Source organism: Neolamprologus brichardi, chromosome 18 (genome assembly GCF_056152115.1).
Source record: "Neolamprologus brichardi isolate AB-2024 chromosome 18, ASM5615211v1, whole genome shotgun sequence".
Taxonomy (NCBI): Eukaryota; Metazoa; Chordata; class Actinopteri; order Cichliformes; family Cichlidae; genus Neolamprologus; species Neolamprologus brichardi.
Window position 1 is genome coordinate 18354843 of NC_142121.1, and position 17334 is coordinate 18372176.

Consider the following 17334-nt stretch of genomic DNA (forward strand, 5'->3'; position numbering starts at 1 on the left):
AAGAGATTTGAGGTCTAAAGTACAATATTATTTTTCTCTGTATGACTCAAAGAAATTTGTCAAGAACAACAAACATGCTTTATACTTTATGCTTTTATATGTGCATGAAAATAATAAAAATAATAATAAAATAAAATAATAAAATAATAAAAACTTCAATGAAGTTTTTAAACTTGTAAATCCATTTAAATTTCTAAATTGGACCCTTTAAAAGCTCAGTTTCCATTTGCATACACGGACCATAAGGTGCATGTGTATATGTGTGTGCTCTTAGCCTATATGTTTGACATTCACTCTCTCCTGGTCAAAGTCCCTTTAGTGTTTTTTCCCCCTAATTGCTATACCTGAAGTATAGAGGTGGTACTGAAATTAAAATTCTATTGTAGACGTCCTGCGTAGTTAGAGTTCAGGTCAGGGACAGGCCAGTGTGTTCAGATTTGGCATTCAGTGTTAATGAGTACCTAACGGAGGTCACTGCAGTCATGCTGATGTGTTTTGTGCATGTCTGTCTTTGTGAAGGAACACTTCCGTGTGTTGTGGCCATACAATTGACATTGCAACTACTGGGCTGCGGGACTTGAATGCGTTGATATGATCTACTGTTCAAAAGGTCACACAGAACAGTGAGCTGTTATGTCAGTCATTAATGATCCAATCTGTCATTGTTTTATTCATAGATTGAAGCTGCTTGAAGTATTACTTTGTGGTGTAAAATACAAGACAGATTTTATTCTGTATTTACATACATCATAAAGAAAAATAAGCATCCGGTTAATGTATGTGTATCTAATGTTATGTGTTTGTGCATTAAAAGATGATCTAATAGAGCAGGGGTGGGTAATATTAATAGCCACCCCTGTATTAGTGTTATAGCAAGCCCCGGCACCTTTGGCATTCAGCAAGCGTTTGGTGCATCATTTCAAGTTGCATGAACACTGTGTCCTGTGTTGATCTCTCGTCTTAAATGCCTATTTACATGCCAAAGACTCTAAACTTGTGGAGTTCTGTAGATGCGGGATCAGCCACTCCCTTTGACAAAACCCTGTTATGATGTCTGTTAACTGGTTCTACGATTGTTGTGCTGATGTTTGGAAAAAACACTCAAAAGCTGTGAAAATGTAGGCCAGCAGTATCATGTAGAAAGAGCTGAGGGATCATTTTAATCACTGCATAGTCGTACTGGTTATGAAAAGGGGAAGTGAGAAGTGTGCTGCTCTGCAGTTTTCATTGGCACCTTGTTTCTCACACAGGCTTCTGTGCACAGTTCCCCAGATATCTAACTGCAACCCCTTTCCACTCCCTCTCACAGCAACATCCACTTTCTGACACAGCTGTGTGTTATTTTTTTTTTTTGAATGTTTGCCAAAAAAGCAGAAAGCACTGGTAAGAAATTCTTCGCTTGAAGATTAGAATCCGGCAACCTAATCTACAAGCTTCACAAACTGACCAGCACTTAGTTAGTTAGTGACAAGAAAGCTTGTGAACACTTGAATTTGTAGGATTTTGCACTGACTGGTTGACTCCGTGAATCGCAACCTTATCGTGGTGGAGGGGTTTGTGTGTCCCAGGGATCCCAGGGGCTATGTTGTCTGGGGGCTTTTGCCCCCTGGTAGGGTCTCCCATGGCAAATTGGTCCTGGGTGAGGGACCAGACAAAGAGCGATTCAGAAGACCCCTATGAAAAAAACACCGAGGGAACAGTTTACCCTGCCCGGGATAGGGTTACCGGGGCCCCGCCCTGGAGCCAGGCCCGGGGAGGGTGCCCGAGGGCGAGCGTCTGGTGGCCGGGCCTTAGTCCATGGGGCCCGGCCGGGCACAGCCCGAAGAGGAGACATGGGCCCATCCTCCCGCAGGCCCACCACCCGCAGGAGGCGCCATAGGGGTCGGGTGCATTGTGTGCCGGGTGGCGGCCAGGAGCGGAGGCCCTGGCGGACTGACCCCCGGCTGCCAAGACTGGCAATAGGGACATGGAATGTCACCTCTCTGGTGGGGAAGGAGCCTGAGTTAGTGCGTGAGGTTGAGAGGTACCGGCTAGATATAGTCGGGCTCACCTCTACGCACGGCTTGGGCTCTGGAACCAGTCTCCTGGAGAGGGGCTGGACTCTGTCTCAGTCTGGAGTTGCCCCTGGTGAGAGGCGGCGGGCTGGGGTGGGTATTCTAATATCCCCTCGGCTTGCTGCCGGTACGTTGGGGTTTTTCCCGGTGGACGAGAGGGTTTGTTCCCTGCGCCTTAGGGTCGGGGAACGGGTCCTGACTGTCATCTGCGCTTATGCGCCGAGTGGCAGTTCGGAGTACCCAGCCTTCTTAGAGTCCCTGGGGGGGGTGCTGGAAGGTGCTCCACCTGGAGACTCTGTTGTCCTGCTGGGAGACTTCAATGCTCACGTGGGTAACGACAGCGAGACCTGGAGGGGCGTGATTGGGAGGAACGGCCTCCCTGATCTGAACCCGAGCGGTGCTTTGTTATTGGACTTCTGTGCTAATCACAGTTTGGCCATAACGAACACCTTGTTCGAACATAAGAGTGTCCATAAGTGCACGTGGCACCAGGACGCTCTAGGCCGTAGGTCGATGATCGATTTTGTAATCGTATCACCAGACCTGCGACCATATGTTCTGGACACTCGGGTAAAGAGAGGGGCTGAGCTGTCAACTGATCACCACCTGGTGGTGAGTTGGATCAGGTGGCGGGGGAGGACGCTGGACAGACCTGGTGCACCTAAACGCGTAGTGAGGGTGTGCTGGGAACGACTAGCAGAGGCCCCAGTCCGCGAGATCTTCAACGCACACCTCCGGCAGAGCTTCAACAGCATTCCGAGGGAGGCGGGGGACATCGAGTCCGAATGGACCATGTTCAGCGCCTCCATTGCCGAAGCTGCTGCATTGAGCTGCAGCCGCAAGGTGGTTGGTGCCTGCCGTGGTGGTAATCCCCGAACCAAATGGTGGACACCAGAGGTGAAGGGAGCCACCAGGCTGAAGAAGGAGTCCTATCGGGCTTGGTTAGCCTGTGGGACTCCGGAGGCAGCCGACAGGTATCGACAGGCTAAGCGGAATGCGGCTCGGGCAGTGGCTGAAGCAAAAACTCGGGTGTGGGAGGAGTTCGGAGAGGCCATGGAAAAAGACTTTCGGACTGCCTCGAAGAGGTTCTGGCAAACCGTCAGGCGTCTCAGGAGGGGAAAGCGGTGCTCTACCTGCACTGTGTATAGTGCTGGCGGAGCGCTGCTGACGTTGACTGAGAAAATTGTCAGGCGGTGGAAGGAATACTTCGAGGACCTCCTCAATCCCACTGACGCGTCTTCCAAGGAGGAAGCAGAGTCTGGGGATGAGGGGAATGACCCGCCAATTTCTGGGGGCGAGGTCACTGAGGCAGTTAAACAACTCCTTGGTGGCAGAGCCCCTGGTGGTGATGAGGTCCGCCCCGAGTTCCTGAAGGCTCTGGACGTTGTAGGGCTGTCCTGGCTGACACGCCTCTGCAATGTTGCGTGGAGATCAGGGGCAGTACCCGTGGATTGGCAGACCGGGGTGGTGGTCCCCATCTTTAAGAAGGGGGACCGGAGGGTGTGTTCCAACTACAGGGGGATCACACTCCTCAGCCTCCCCGGGAAAGTCTATGCCAGGGTGCTGGAAAGGAGAGTTCGTCCGCTAGTCGAACCTCTGATGCAGGAGGAACAATGCGGTTTTCGTCCTGGTCGCGGAACACTGGACCAGCTCTTCATCCTCTCGAGGATACTTGAGGGTGCATGGGAGTTTGCCCAACCAGTCTACATGTGTTTTGTGGACTTGGAGAAGGCATTCGACCGTGTCCCTCGGGGTGTTCTGTGGGAGGTGTTGCGGGAGTATGGGGTGTCTGGCCCATTGCTACGGGCCATTCGATCCCTATACAACCGTTGCAAGAGCTTGGTTCGCATTGCCGGCAATAAGTCGGACTCGTTCCCGGTGGGTGATGGGCTCCGCCAGGGCTGCCCTTTGTCACCGGTTCTGTTCATAATTTTTATGGACAGGATTTCTAGGCGCAGCCAAGTGGCGGAGGGCTTTCGCTTTGGTGGCCTCAGGATCTCATCTCTGATTTTTGCGGATGATGTGGTTCTGTTGGCTTCATCGGGTGAGGGCCTCCAGCTCGCACTGGAGCGGTTCGCAGCCGAGTGTGAAGCAGCGGGAATGAGGATCAGCACCTCCAAATCTGAGGCCATGGTTCTCAGCCGGAAAAGGGTGGAGTGCCCACTCCGGGTCGGGGATGAGGTCCTGCCCCAAGTGGAGGAGTTCAAGTATCTCGGGGTCTTGTTCGCGAGTGATGGGAGAAGGGAGCCGGAGATCGACAGACGGATTGGGGCTGCAGCTGCAGTAATGCAGACGCTGCACCGGTCCGTCGTGGTGAAGAGGGAGCTGAGTGTAAAAGCGAAGCTCTCAATTTACCGGTTGATCTACGTCCCTACCCTCACCTATGGCCACGAGCTGTGGGTAGTGACCGAAAGGACGAGATCGCGGATACAAGCGGCGGAAATGAGCTTCCTCCGAAGGGTGGCTGGCATCTCCCTTAGAGATAGGGTGAGAAGTTCGGCCATCCGGGAGGGGCTCAGAGTAGAGCCGCTGCTGCTCCACATCGAAAGGAGCCAGCTGAGGTGGTTTGGGCATCTGGTAAGGATGCCCCCTGGGCGCCTCCTGGGTGAGGTGTTCCAGGCATGTCCCACCGGGAGGAGGCCCCGGGGCAGACCCAGGACACGCTGGAGAGATTATATCTCTCGGCTGGCCTGGGAACGCCTTGGTGTTCCCCCGGATGAGCTGGAGGAGGTGGCTGGGGAGAGGGAGGTCTGGGCCTCTTTGCTTAGGCTGCTGCCCCCGCGACCCGGCCCCGGATAAAGCGGATGAAGATGGATGGATGGATGGATGGTTTCTAAATGTTGCCTGATCTTTGTGAAAGTTACTTTAAAAGACACACTCAGACTAAACTAATAACCTATAAACACTTTTACATTTATTGGTAATAGTAATGGACCAGTTCTTATATAGTGTTTTTCTACTCTACTTGAGCACTCAAAGTGCATATTTCATGTCTGTATTGCAAATGAAGGGCATCACAGTGAAATTGATAGAAGGAATTTTATAAAATATGGTTTTCTCTGGGTGCTTTTGGGCTGAATATTCATTTTGCTCTCTGAAATCAGTTTAAACCAGGTCAGACATTCTGTCTCTGTTGTTTATTTTGTCTAGATAAATATAATTAGAGGTTTGCTGAATGCTCGCCAATGCCAAGAATAATCGGGGCAACATGGGAGCCAAATAATTTGCAGAACACTTTCAGACAGAAATGCCTGAGGGGCAACAAAAAGAGCTTTGTCTGTGTTGTTGGGGACAAACTTCAAAACAAGAGGCTAAACACAATGCTCTGACCCCCGAGGTTAAGCACACAAAGGAAGGAGATTTTTGACTAGCTGTGGTCATGTGACTAGCCTCTGCGATTTGACCATAAAAAAGAAAAATGTGAAGAAGTGCCATCATGTCATACAAAGGAGACAAACCCATCAAGGGGGGTTTTCCACTGATGCACGATATAAGCTTCACGAAAAATGAACGTGGTTGCTCTCGTATACATTATGTAGAAGAATAGTATTAACTACTGTTTATAGTGAGGAGGGCCATCGACCACATACTGAATACAGATAAATATTTTTATCTGATTGTTCTGGTATTTGCATTTAAATCTAATGAAATACAATTACTTTTGCAGGCTCTGCAGCTTGTGTAGCTATTTCCCCTTCGCTTGTGACGCCAGCATTTGAGTTTATTGAAATCATGTATTATGCTGCATTAAGCATGTTGTCTTGTAATCATCATGGTAGTGATTTTCCATCATGGCTTTCACCTACCAAGTGCTTTACCACTTCGCATGGCATTGTAAAATGATTTGGGACAGGGACACTTTGTTAATGATCATCCAACACGGAGCGAGAAACGAGGGGATGTGCATCCAAACGCAGCAGTCATCCAGACTGGTGTTTAAGCTTACAATAATTCACGCATATATTTATACAACCTTGGCTGACTGCCCCCACATTACAGGGTTCCTGTTGGGAAACATTCACTTGTGGGGTTTAAAGTCATATGATAGTTATTCAATGATTAGCCCAGGGTGTGGGGACCACCAAATATCTACGAGCCATAAAAAATGGGATGTGAGAGGGGCGCGTGCACAGATGCAGAAAGGACATTCGTATTACACAGGCAAAACAGGAAATCTCCATTATGGCCACATGTTATCTAATCAAGCTGCGAGGAATTCTAACGTGCTTGTATGCGCAATTAACTGATCCACATCCTTGTGTTGTTTCATGGGTGCAACGAGATGATTTTGGGATTGTTGCCAAAAACCTAAATTATGTATACAGATTGGAATGCATTGTAAAGGAAGCACTGACGAGACCAGCGGGATGTAAACATACACTGCGTTATTCTGGTGAATGCATATAACAAATGAGGATGCACTGACCTCAGTTTGAACTTTGTCCAGTAGCAAACTGTATGAATATGAAAACACAGAGAAACATGACTAAAAAGCATCTTTATTAAAGGAGTTATTGTTCAAACAACACATAGAACAGGCGATTGTGAAGACACACACTGCAAAGTAAGAATAAAACTGATGGCCATTTTAAAGTATAGTAAAAAAATTAATAAAATGCTGACAGATAGAAAAGCTAAAATTTCACATTGTTCACTGTTTTGGCCAGTGACTTGGCCCCGGACTATTGTTTTCCTCTCCATTTATCTCCACATATTCTTCTTGTGGACCGTGAACCAGGATGCCAATCTGACAACTAAAGTTGCGTGTTTGTGGATACAGAAGGAAATCATAGATAAGAGATGCCGCTATGCCACCACACATCGGTGCCAGCCAGTACACCTGGAATGAAAGCAGAAATGAGTTTTATCTTTGACAAAATGAAATGGATAAGGAAAATTGCTCTTTTTTTTTGGATAAAAAGGCATTTTGATAAACGGCTACCCAGTGGTTTTTCATTTTGCCCAGTATCAAAGCTGGCCCAAAGGAACGAGCAGGGTTGATGCCACATCCAGGGAAACTTATCTGTAAATGTAAAAACAAAGCATATCATTTATAAGTAAATACACTCATGTGATGGAATAATTTTTGTTATAATTTAGAATGGGAATATCTTATCCATACACAAAGACGATGGTAGGGGGCTAATATTGCACATATCTTTTTATAAAATGCATAAGAAATGCAGTAGCTCTACAGAAAATGAGTTTTAGATGTGCCAGATTTACCGCAATAAACTTCTAAACTTCTAAACAGTGTATTAAATCACAAAGATATTGAAAGCTGTTAACAGTCTAAGAGGCTTCATTGAATTACTTTTTGCACCAGCAACCAAGGCGCTGACTTGTTTATCTGCATCTGTTATGTTTCCAGGCAAACACTATTTAAAACGGTTATTGCCAGACTTTTATTAAAGTTGACATATGTTGCTGACTTGTGTTCGACTCAATGTGACACTTGTGTAGCCGCCTTTGAAACTGTGATTTGCTGAACCCCTGCCACACCACCCTGACACACATAGAAATACTCTGCAGAATTGTGTAACATAGTGTAGGGAAAATCTTGAATCGTAAATTGAGAGAAACTGTAGACACCCACCAACGCTAACTGTACAGGATGTTTGATTTACAACAGCACAGCTGCTTTAAAAATGATGCTTAAATGGTGCAAAAAGGTTCAGGCATGCTTTGACAAACAGTTGCTATTTAGCGATTTATTCACCCTCAACTTGATATTAAATAATACCCTTTAATGCTCTGCTCTGAGCACAGTTTTATATAAAATGAATGCACGTGTGCCTGATCCTTCTAAGATGACAGATTTCAGGAGGATGGATTGCAATCAGCTGACTGCTGCTCATGTAAAAAATCATATAGATTTTGATTGCGATTCACTTACAGCTGTTAAATGCCCAAGTCCCACTGACAGCCCAATAGCCAGGGGTGCAGAGCCTGTAACAGTCCTTCGCTTGTCAGTCACTGCTATGATACACAGAACCAGCTGAAGGGTGGCAAAGAATTCAATGGCAAAACCTGCTCCTACACTTACATTTAGCTGCAAAAGACAAGTTATTACAGCCCATTAGTCCAACTGGAGTTGGGCTTGATTAGACTGAATGTGCTGGTTTATGTTGTGTGAAAACCAAAACGACAAGTGCAACGTCTTACCGCATTAACACCAAGAGATTCTCCTGGCTTATATCCATTCACAACAGCGCTGGCTGCAACTGCCCCAAGCATTTGAGCGAGGATGTAGAACGCACATCTGAGTGCACTGATCTGGCAGTTGACCAGGAGGCCCAGAGTGACCGCAGGGTTCAAGTGTGCTCCACTGATGTGCCCCAAACTCTGAGCCAGTGTGGCAATGGCTAGTGCAAAGGCCAACGAGACCTTTATTTCCTGAGCAATCATCTGATTTTTATCATTGCCCAGACCTACTCCAACAATAGAGGATAGGCCAATAAGTACGAACAGTAATATACCAACAAACTCTGCAGCCACAGCCCTCCAAAATGCCCAACTCTTTACTTCTGTCATCTTTAACCCTTAAGAATCTGTTAAAACATATATATGCGTCACTATTTATAGTTTGTGGAGAGGGGAGGGGAAATGACAAAACAGGAAGATGTTGTGCTGTGCAAGATATCATGTAACACCAGAAAGACAAGTGTAGCTTTTCTCTTTTTATTTGATATAGCAGAATTTGTTTTCAGACCGGCTCCTTTGATTATTCTACAACATCCTCCAGCAGGGGCTCGGTTTCACATTCCTGTTCCGGGGCCCAGCTGAGCAAGATTTGAGTTTTTTCTTTGAAGCTCTCGTCACTGGGTGCCAGCACATAATTATACAGAAGCGCTGCCACCACTCCAGCACTCATCGGTCCAGCCCAGTACACCTGAAAAACCAAAGAAACCACATCAGTTACAATCTGAATGACTTGTAAGCCCAGTGACTTAGAAAAGCTCGTGCATCACCAATACATACCCAGTGATCATTGAAAGCCTTCTGTATAACTGCAGGTCCAAAGGATCGAGCTGGATTGATCCCACATCCCGTGTAGGAGATCTGCAACCCATAGAGGAAAACACCACTTGCTTGCCTGGCTGTACATCAGCTGATTACATGGAAGGCTGATGTACAGCCAATTCACTCCAAGCCAATCTATTGTGTTGGCTTCTGCAAGATGGAGAAACCATCTGCCAAATTAATGACATGGGAAATAAATGAAGGTTTTCATGTACTCACCCCAGCAAGATGTCCAAGCGTTACAGAGAGGCCATATGCCAGAGGTGTAAATCCGCCAATTTCACGTCTTTTGTCATGGAGTGCCACCAAGCACAGAACCAGCTGCAGAGTGAGCATGAACTCTATGCCAAAACCTTGAGCTGGGGTGATATCATTTAGCTAGAAATGATAATACCAATGGGATTAGAGGATTTTTTATACCCTACAGTGCTTCCATTACTTTAAGCATGATGCTCAGGTATACAGCGCTTATCTGTTGCCTGATGGCAGAGCTCATCATTTCGCATGACTGCTACAAACAGTTAAAATGTGACATTAAGACTACAAACAGACCCGAAGAGTTAAAATTGTCACTCGAGCAAGGCTGAAGGCAATTCTTTGAATGCCACTCAGTCCAAGTAGCAAATATCATTTATTAAGGCTAATATTATTTAGGAAAATTGGAAACTCATGGACTCCACCTTACCTCATTAACTCCAAGTGAATCAATATGTTCTGCCCTGATACCATACACAATGGCACTGCCAACCACTGCCCCCAACATCTGAGCCAACATGTAGAAGAGGGCTCTGAGAATACTTATACGACAGCTGGTCACCAGGCCCAGGGTGACGGCAGGATTCAGGTGTGCACCGCTAATGTGACCTATGCACTGGGCTAGCGTGGCGATGGCCAGGCCGAAGGCAAACGCCACTTTGATCTCACGGTCAGGGTTCAAATCATTTGGATCTCCTACTGCAGCAGAGAGGCCGATGAAAATAAAGATGATCATTCCCAAGCACTCCGCCAGAACTGCCCTCCAAAACGACCACGATTTAATCTCTGACATGGCTACTCAGATAACGTCCAGTGAAAACAGACAGCTTTCAAAGAGCATCTGCGTGCTACAGAATCTGGCAACTCAAATTTTGCTCCACCAGTGAGCCACCTGAAATTGTGAATGACATTCACAGGCATTTATCAGGTGTGTGCCTTTAACAAATCAGGCCTAATTAGAAGCAGCTGAGAGATGTGGGCTTCACCCAGTGAGCGTGACCTCCAGGTCTCCTGCTCTGCTCATTGCTTTTCTAGTGTTACTGAAGGAGATAATATGTTTCTCATTTAAGACGGCAAACCACAACAGCAGCTCAAAAGACAGGACTTTGAATGGAATTGAATGGATCTGATGGAAATACAAAGAAAGTGTTTAAATAAGCAAAATGTATCAATTAGTACAAAAATATCACATGCAGCAAGGAGCAGCTTGGAGATTGTAATTTTATCCAGGTTTGAGTCATTTTAAAATTTTCATTTAAATACATTACTGCATTAATACAATAATATAATTAAAAGTTCAAAACAATCTCTTTCAAATGTCTAGTGGCTGATAATTTTAAAAGAAAAACAAGAAAAGATGATGGAGCGCTAAGGAGAGAATAAATAGGCTGGAGGGTGTAGGTGCTACTGTCATGCTAAATGGTTTCCCCATCTTTCACTCTACTTGTTTTATTCTGAGCAGGGGCACAGTGCTTTCAAGTTAACATCTGTCATTTGCCACTGTGAAGGAAATAGGAGCTTTTGAATTCATGACAAGGAAACCAGCCCCTTGTTCAGCTTTTCTGTGTGAAAGAGCTGGCAGGTTAAAGGGTCACACTGCTTCTTGTCTTCATCTTTGAAAGAAGGATGAGAAGCCCTCCATAGAATCACATTTTACTTGGGCAGCATTTTTCTTCATCAAACAAATGTTTTGTTTTTTTGTTTTTTTTTTACTTGCACATTACTCTGATTGATTCTTCTGTTTTTAATGTTGACTTCATTATAAATCAAGTTTTTTTTTCTTTTCTTAAAAAAAAAAAATCTGCCTGAGATGTGTTTGACTATAAATAATGTTCACCCAGGAAAGATGCTAGAATGACTGGGATGACATGGCATTTAATATAGAAGAGAATAACACGTAGGGCTGTGCGATATGACCAAAATCTCATATCCCGATATCTATCGTCCGATAACGATATAAATCACAAAAATGTAACAATTTTTGTAAATTCTGTGAATCTCGACTTGGGTGAAGTGTTTCCAGCTGCACGTCATTAACTGATGCATGAAACGATACATTTTTAGACACAAGTTGTAATGGCGGCCGTTTTCTTTCCGAGTATTTATTATACGGCGTGCAGCGGGGAAATGCCTGTTCTAACATTTGAGTCTAAGGTTTATTTTTTAACACCTGACGGCTCATTTTTGCTTCTCATCCGTAAACACTCTGCATCTTTCACGTGATTCAGTTTATTTTGAAAAGTCTCAACAGGATCTTGAGCTTTATTGTGAAAGGTATGTGGAACAAGCGGACACCCGGTGGTTCTACCGTCGTTGTTGCTAACGTCAAGGCATAAAAACAAACGTTTGTCGGTCTGTAGTGTGGTTATATTAAATATAAGAGAAAGAGAGAACTGTAGGAAATTAATATAGCCACTACAGTGACCATTAAAATAATGAAACAATATTGCCGTAAACAGTTTATTTTGCGACACCACGAAACAAATGATAGCGTAAAATGAAACGATAGATGTTTATATATCGTCATCCGATATATATCGTTATATCGAACAGCCCTAGCATTTCACAATGATAGCATTTTAAGATGTAATGAACTGAAGTAAATGCAAATGTTGGTACAGGAGGTTATCATTTCTTGCTCTTTAAGCTCTGTGCTTGCAGACCATATTTTATTTCCTTAAAGATCAGGTCTTTATCTTTTGGCACACGTGTATCTCTAAAGGTACTCCTTGATTCTGTAGTGTGCTGTAAGCCCAACATCCTCCACAGGCAGTGGAGGTTTCCTTTTGTGGAGTGACGACTAACAAGATCAGAGCCTAAAAATGTATCTCTGTGCACTTTCTGCATACACATAATACTTTTTCTTGTGAAAGTAGAAAAATAGTTGTAAATTAATTGACAGTGCTTACAGCCAAATGGCATGAAATGTTTCTGAAACAGCTGTAGCACTGGACACTCTTTTAGGTACAAATTGCTAGTACTGAGTTGGGCCCCCTTTTGTCTTCAGACCTACGTTAATTCATCGTGGCATACATTCAAAAAAGTGCTGGAAACATTCCTCAGAGATTTTGGTTCATGTTGACTTGCTAGCATCAAGTAGTTGCTGCAGATTTGTCAGTTGAAAATCCATTAATTGGATTGAGATCTGGTGACTGTGGAGGCCATCTGTGTACTGTGAACTCTGTCATGTCCAGGAAACCAGTTTGAGATGATTTGAGCTTTGTGGCATGACACAATATCTTGCTGGTTGGAGCCATTAGAAGATGTGTACGCTGTGATCATCCATTTTGGATCAATATAAAGCAGGATGAATCCATGCTTCCATTTTGTTTACAACAAATTTTGTACCTACCGCCCAAATATCACAGCAGAAATCAAGAATTATCAGTCCAGAAAACGTTTTTCTAACATTCTGCTGTCTAATTTTGGTGGGTCCATCCAAATAGTAGCCTCAGTTTCCTGTTCTTAGCTGACAGAAATGGTAGTGTGGTCTTCTGGTGCTGTAGTCCATCTGATTCAAGGTTTAGAATTAGAATAGAATAGAATAGAATTCAACTTTATTGTCATTGCACATGTCACAAGTACAAGGCAACAAAATGCAGTTTGCATCCATCCAGAAGTGCTTTAACCATAATATAGATATATTACAATATATATATTAGCCATAATATAGATATATTACAGAAATGGGTCTGTTATAGGTATGAGGGTACAAAATATGGGTCTATTATGGGTATGTTATAATGTACACGGTATGAAGATATGGTATGAATATGTTATAACTATAAGTATGTACAGGCTATGAACAGGATATAAATATGAAAACTATACAGAAATATGAAATAAAAAGCTATACAGAAATGAAGTATGAATTATACAGAAATATGAACTATGCAAGTTATAAACAGTTGTAAACAGTTGTAGAATTATAATTGTTGTATTGTACAGAATGATTGTCTATACAGCATTTACAGTAGTGCAGTTAAGTGAAATATGTGGATAATTTCTACAGAGGCTATATAAAGTGCTAGTGGTTGTGAGTGGTGGTTCAGTCCATGTTATTATTGTGTGTATGAGGGTACAGTTGTCCATTTGTTTGTTTTTGTCCATTGTGTGTGTGTTCAGTTATAGGTGGTTGTGTGTGTGTGTATGTTCAGTCCATGAGTTTAAGGTGGGTCAGATGTCAGGAGGCAGAGTTCAGGAGTCTGACAGCTGTGGGAAAGAAGCTGTTCTGGTACCTGGTGGTCTTAGTCCGGAGGCTCCTGTAGCGCCTCCCAGAGGGCAGGAGGATGAAGAGTCCATGTGATGGGTGACTGGGGTCTTTGATGATTTTCCCAGGCCTTTTCAGACACTGCTTCCTGTAGATGTCATTTATGGCAGGAAGTGGTGCTCCAGCGATGTGCTGGGCAGTTTTCACAACCCTCTGCAATGCCTTCCGGTCCGAGGCAGAGCAGTTCCCGTACCAGACTGTTATACAGTTGGTCAGAATGCTCTCGATGGTGCAGCGATAGAAGTTCACCAGAATGTCTGAAGACAGGTGGTTCTTCCTCAGAGTCCTCAGGAAGAAGAGGTGCCGGTGAGCCTTCTTGACCAGCTTGGAGCAGTTGGTTGTCCAGATGAGATCCTCGGAGATGTGGACACCCAGGAATTTGAAGCTGCTCACACGCTCCACAGCCGTCCCTTTAATGTAGATGGGCGGATGTGGGTCAGCATTCCTCCTGACATGTTGTGCATTTGGAAATGCTCTGGCTATTAGCTACTGACGTCTGACGTCAACAAGACATTTCCTTGCAGTGAACTGCCTATTGTCTCTTTTTGGGGACATCCTCTGTAAATCCTCGTTTACAACAGTTTGTGAAATACTGAGACCGGTCCACCTGTCACAAACAACTACACCCTGTTTAAAGTCACATAAATCACCTTTCTTCCCCACACCTAACTGCAGTGAAGTGCTGCCTTGTGATTTTTCAGCTAAACATTTGCATTAACAAGTAGTTGAACAGGTCTATCCAACAAAGTGAATATAATTAGTTTTAGGCCAGTAGATTGGTCAGAGAGAAATCTGCCTTTCAGATGACCGGTGTTGTTTCTGGCTATGGAGAGCCCACCAAAGCCAATCATGTGAGCATCCTCCCCTCACTCCCCCTGGCACTCAGATGTAAATAAGACACAAGCATTTCTTCCACAAATGTTGTCTTCCATATACCATATACATGAACACATATGAAGATGTGGCTGCTCTAATGAACCCCAGAGAGGATTTATTATGGTGCTTGTAATGAGAGGGAGGCCTCAGCCTCAGATTATAGGATGGACAGAGATGATTTAATCAAGCAGAAATGGAAGCAAGTCAAGTATATAATCAATATGTATGCTGGTCTGTTAGGCAGAGTAAAACAGCACTGACAACTTCAAAGGGTTGTCCTCACAGCTGCTTTAAACGGGTGAAAGAACAAAATAAAAGTAAGGTGAATAGAGAAGAAGTGCAACTACATCAAACAGTAAGTTTAAAAAAAGATTAAATTGTCATTATATATGTTTCTGTTTTTCGATTAATTCATCTGCAGGTCCAGATGATGAGATTGAAGCGTCTGTGCATAAAAGACTCTCGCTGAGCCTGAGTGGTTTTCTCTAAATAAGGATCCTAATCGCAAATAGTCTTATCTACATATGACATATTTTCCATCACCACCCTCACCAGCCACAATGATGTTATCTGTTATTGTAGGAGACAGCAGCGAAGCACAGAACAAAGAAAGATTAATCAACAGTACAACTCCAAATCCTTTTATCTGGCTATCAAATATAGATCTGATTCATGCTGGTTATACATTTTAAATTCCTTGTACGTTGATATATCCGACTGAAGTAAGACACACATAGACTTTATGCACAAAGCAGTTGGATGAAGAGATTTTGCTTTAGTTTCTGGGTTGTTTTTAAAATTGTATTTTCAGGAATGGACTTTAAGAGATTGATTTTCTCTTGTCTAGTGAGTGGTTCAGAAGTCTTAACCTCTTAGCAGTGACCTGTATACGAATCCCTACATATTATATAGCATGTCATGAAATGAATGAGTTACTATAGATCCACTGGTCAACAAAACAACCACCATCATTTCGGTTGATGAAGGGCAGGGCAATCAATACATACATCTTCACCGTACTGAATGTTTTTTTTTTCAAAGTCAGTGATTGTCCCATATTGCAGGTTTAGATTGAGAAAAGCTCAGGGACAAAATGCTCTTTGATAAGTTAAACGCTGTGCAGCAACTCCCAAATTTGTACTGCAGAGACCACTTTGTCGCTTTGGGGAGAACACAGCAGAAGCTGAATCCCAGCCTCCTGTGCTAAAGCTCAACAATATGCTGCAGCCAATAAAAAGGAGCCTTGATTGCTGGATCAAAACTGTCACACGCAATAGCAACCTGCCAGTGCTTCACCTGCTGAAAGCACAACCCCTCCATCTGTAATCAACAACAGCTGGGCAGCGCAAAACCCAAGAAAACAGGGGTGTCCGTTTTACTCAGTGTCACAATTTGGGGTGATTTTCCATACTGGACTCATTTTGGTCAAATGTTTCCCTTCACAACTTTATCTAAATGTTAATTGAAAGTGTAAGTTGAACAAGGAAAATCTGTATTCATACGTCACTGTCTGCATGCTTGGGTGTTTGGGCTGCTAGTCTATTCTTTACATCACTTTTGTTTCTCACCAAATCTGTTTTGTAGTCATCACTGTGGCCCAATCCTTTTCTTGCCCACCTTCTGCGAGCTAACCAGCCTCTTTCCTGTCTGCTTTGCAGACCCACATTTTGTACAACCCACTTCCTCCTTGTCTCTTCCTCAACTGTCCAACTTCTTCATCTCTGCCACCACCAGCATCTGCACTCACTTCCTGCTTCCCACCATTGTTGGACTTTACCATGCTACATAGTTTCATCAGAGTCTTACTTTCAAATACTTAATAACACAAACTCTATATTTCACTAAATCACATTCAGTTCTTTCACATGAGTTTCATTTAAACGCAGGGATATCAAACTCATTTCATGGCCACATGCAGCCCGCTGTGATCTTAAAGAAAAAGAAGTGCAATTTCCACTTTACATCTCAGTTTTTCTAAAGGATAAAAAAAAAATATTGCCGTAGTAAATGAAAGAAATGTGTTAGCATGAATAAGTAAACGTGTAAAATTACAGGAAAAGAAAGTGTCCTATTCTATCTTTCTTTCTTTCTTGATTCCAAGCTGGGACCTGGAACAAGACTTCCTGTGCACCGAGCTCGCAAATCAGCCACTTTAGCCAAAGTCCACATCGGAAGGAAGACCTGTGGTCTCAGTTAGTTTGCAGCACCAGGCATCCATCCTTGTACTTAACTTTTGGGAGGGGTTGTAAAAGAGATGAAACACGGGAGGTCAGTTTTCTCTTTCTCTCTTTTTTTGTTTTGCCTTTTTCAGATTTCTGGAAACTGTAGATTTAATTAAAATTTAAATCCATCAGATGAAATCAAAGCTTTGAGGTATGATGTGAGGTTCTCACTCAGATGTTTTTTCCCCTCTTTTTGTTTATGTTGTTTGACCTTTTTATTCACATTTCACATTTTACCATTCATGATGTGTGAATTGCAGACAACTTTACTCTTATTTGTTTTTAAATAAAGCCAGGATGCTAAACTAAACCTTTCTTTGCCACAAGGTTACTGAGATTGCTTAAAAATTTGTGAAGAAATTTACACAACTAAATAATAATATCAGCTAATTCATCATTCTGTAAAATCTGGTTTTAAGAACAGTTATTTTAGTTGAAGTGTTGCTTACATATTCCATTTTCACAAATGAACTTATGTGTAAAGAGCTTACGGATTTCACAGTGTCTGCAGGAGGATTGCAGAGTAATAGGATATCATCATTTTTCATAGGAGGCCCTGTATGCATGATAGATTTTTGGTCATCAGACTCCATAAGAAAAATCAAATCCATGCACTGGAATAAAGAACACAATC

At 43.5% G+C, this 17334-nt stretch overlaps 2 protein-coding genes across 3 annotated transcripts; both read right to left on the reverse strand.

Moving 5' to 3' along the window:
- Window positions 1–6705: 6705 nt before the first annotated feature.
- LOC102777552 (aquaporin-1-like) lies at window positions 6706–8588 on the reverse strand. 2 transcript variants are annotated; one of them, XM_087832665.1, is made up of 4 exons: window positions 8220–8588; window positions 7951–8106; window positions 6997–7077; window positions 6706–6894 (listed from the first exon to the last, which is right to left on the reverse strand). In XM_087832665.1, the coding sequence occupies exons 1-4, from the start codon at window positions 8586–8588 to the stop codon at window positions 6706–6708; spliced, it is 795 nt and encodes a 264-aa protein (XP_087688791.1). The 2 variants fall into 2 exon arrangements, with proteins under 2 accessions (XP_087688791.1, XP_087688790.1); XM_087832664.1 differs by having other exon boundaries at window positions 7951–8090; window positions 8201–8588.
- Window positions 8589–8778: 190 nt separating this feature from the next.
- Window positions 8779–10125, reverse strand: LOC102777266 (aquaporin-1-like). Its single transcript, XM_006792099.2, has 4 exons — window positions 9763–10125; window positions 9297–9455; window positions 9036–9116; window positions 8779–8946 (listed from the first exon to the last, which is right to left on the reverse strand). Exons 1-4 carry the CDS (start codon window positions 10123–10125, stop codon window positions 8779–8781), a joined length of 771 nt encoding a protein of 256 aa, XP_006792162.2.
- Window positions 10126–17334: the final 7209 nt, after the last annotated feature.

Coding starts and splice junctions, on each gene's coding strand:
- LOC102777552 (XM_087832664.1), bottom strand. CDS start 8,588: ATGACAGAAGTAAAGAGTTGGGCATTTTGGAGGGCTGTGGCTGCAGAG. Junction 8,091..8,200: donor GGTAAGACGTTGCACTTGTC/GTTTTGGTTTTC, acceptor ATGTAAGTGTAG/GAGCAGGTTTTGCCATTGAA. Junction 6,895..6,996: donor GCAAAATGAAAAACCACTGG/GTAGCCGTTTAT, acceptor CTTTCATTCCAG/GTGTACTGGCTGGCACCGAT.
- LOC102777266 (XM_006792099.2), bottom strand. CDS start 10,125: ATGTCAGAGATTAAATCGTGGTCGTTTTGGAGGGCAGTTCTGGCGGAG. Junction 9,456..9,762: donor ATTCACTTGGAGTTAATGAG/GTAAGGTGGAGT, acceptor TATCATTTCTAG/CTAAATGATATCACCCCAGC. Junction 8,947..9,035: donor AGGCTTTCAATGATCACTGG/GTATGTATTGGT, acceptor TTGGTTTTTCAG/GTGTACTGGGCTGGACCGAT.